The 1995-nt window shown below is 36.5% G+C and overlaps 1 protein-coding gene across 1 annotated transcript in view; it reads left to right on the forward strand.

Annotated features, from left to right (window-relative positions):
- MTMR6 (myotubularin related protein 6) overlaps nucleotides 1-1995 on the forward strand; it is a 21764-nt gene that overhangs the window by 5402 nt on the left and 14367 nt on the right. The window contains exons 5-6 of the mRNA XM_009327877.1: nucleotides 97-225; nucleotides 1209-1343. Coding sequence (XP_009326152.1) covers nucleotides 97-225; nucleotides 1209-1343 — 264 coding nt within the window. The remainder of the gene's footprint in view (nucleotides 1-96; nucleotides 226-1208; nucleotides 1344-1995) is intronic.

The following is a 1995-nucleotide window of genomic DNA, read 5'->3' on the forward strand; positions in this document are numbered from 1 at the left end:
CTTATTTCACTTAACTTCTCTCGAATTGGATGCAATAAAACTAGTATAGGCTTCATGCCTTGTACATAGAATTCTTTTTGTGTATCTGTCTTTCAGATTTGTGAAACCTATCCTAGAGAACTTTATGTTCCCAGAACTGCAAGCAAGCCCATAATTGTTGGTAGCTCCAAGTTCAGAAGCAAAGGAAGATTCCCAGTGTTGTCGTATTATCATAAAAATAAAGAGGTATAGTGTGTCTTCCTCTTAATGGAAATGTGCTGAAAAGTATTTCTCAACACTTGGCAGTAGTTCAGGGTAGGTAAGGAGGTAAGTGCAGTGACTTTTGTATGAGAATGGTCTAACTCATAATAACCTTAAATACAGCTGACACTATTGGTGTCTAACAGGATGCTGAATTAAGCTAAGCCAGTTTAAAAGAAATCCTTAAGTAATCAGTTGATAATCAGTTGGATCTCTAAGATAACTGAAGATAGCTTTTTTTGTTAAGTGATCTGTCTTCCTTGATATATCAAGAATAAAATCTGTTAGGCCAAAATTGGGGTTAAAAAAAAAACCACCAAAAGAATAGAATTGGTTCTTTAAGGAGGAATTTGCAAGCTAAAAAGAACTAGAGGATGAGAAATAAGGTTTTGCAGGGTTTGGTAGAGTGGTGTGAAGCAGCATCTGCCTGTCTTGGTTAGAGGGTATCTTTGAAGGGAGAGAAGGATTGTCACCCTGCTGAGTTGAAGAATTTATGAAGGGTGAGTGTTAAACTACTAGATGCATTTGAAGATAATTACTATTTGGAAGGTGTACCTGATACCTTCTGAAATACAGTATATCATTGAAAATGATGTGATGGAAATTACATTAGACTATAACATATTGTACTTGCGTAATAAAACCAACCATAATTCATTTCATACCAAGAGAGTAACTTGCTTTCCTGTACTTTTTTGGAATTTTTATACTTGGGGGGGAAGTATGTTCTGTTAACCAGTACCTTGCCCATGTAGATGAACCTGAAAAAATGTTTTGATAAACCTTTAGATTTAAGTTGTAGACACTGTGTTTGAAGGTTTGCAAGTTGGAACACCTAAACTTTTTCAGTTTAGTGCTGTTATCTGCCGAATGAAACAATTTGTTTCAGTATCTTTTTAGAATTATGCAAAGCATTTGAATTAAAGGTATTAAACTGATGCTAATTTGTTCTTTGTTTTCCATGGTAGGCTGCAATTTGCAGATGCAGTCAACCTCTCTCAGGTTTCAGTGCCAGATGCTTGGAAGATGAACATATGTTGCAAGCCATCAGTAAAGCAAATCCTTCAAATCGCTACATGTATGTAATGGACACCAGACCGAAGGTATGTACTTCAGGTTCTACAGACTAGCCTCTCTTCCTGAACATTAAGATTACAGGGATACAGTGTAATTCTGAAAAATTTGGAGTTAAATATGACTCCTTCATGGGCAAAAATGTTCTTTAAAGGTAAGGTTAGGCCTCTCTATTCAGGTGTTTAATTACTTGCTTTCTTAAAGAGGTTGAGCCCCTCTCAGGACTCAGCTAGAATTCACTGAATATGCTAGTGAACTTTTGGGAAGGTACACTTAAAAATATACTTGAAACGTAGTTAAGAAGTGAACAGTTGAGTGGGATCCAAGTCATTATAACTGTTTGAAATTAAATTCATGAAATGGTGAGCTGTGTTGGGGTTTCTTTTAGAATGGGAGGGAGTACTGTGTTTTGTGGAAACTGCTATTGCTGTCCATCTTAGCTGGGAAGAAGTAAGGGAAATTCTGTTGTAACATTCTGAGGTCATACTTCACACTGTCTAATTAAATTGAATTACGTTGGGTTTTTGACCTGTGTTGGAATGTGTGGGGTAACTTTCACTCTTTAGCCCCATCTGCATTTAAATTGGTATTCGTTTCACTCAAATCTCTGAACACAGGAGCTGGAAAACAAGGATGTAAAGTGAAAATCCTACACTGTAGGATCTGCACTTATTTTGGGCA

This window comes from Pygoscelis adeliae, unplaced genomic scaffold (assembly GCF_000699105.1).
Source record: "Pygoscelis adeliae isolate BGI_AS28 unplaced genomic scaffold, ASM69910v1 Scaffold14, whole genome shotgun sequence".
Taxonomy (NCBI): Eukaryota; Metazoa; Chordata; class Aves; order Sphenisciformes; family Spheniscidae; genus Pygoscelis; species Pygoscelis adeliae.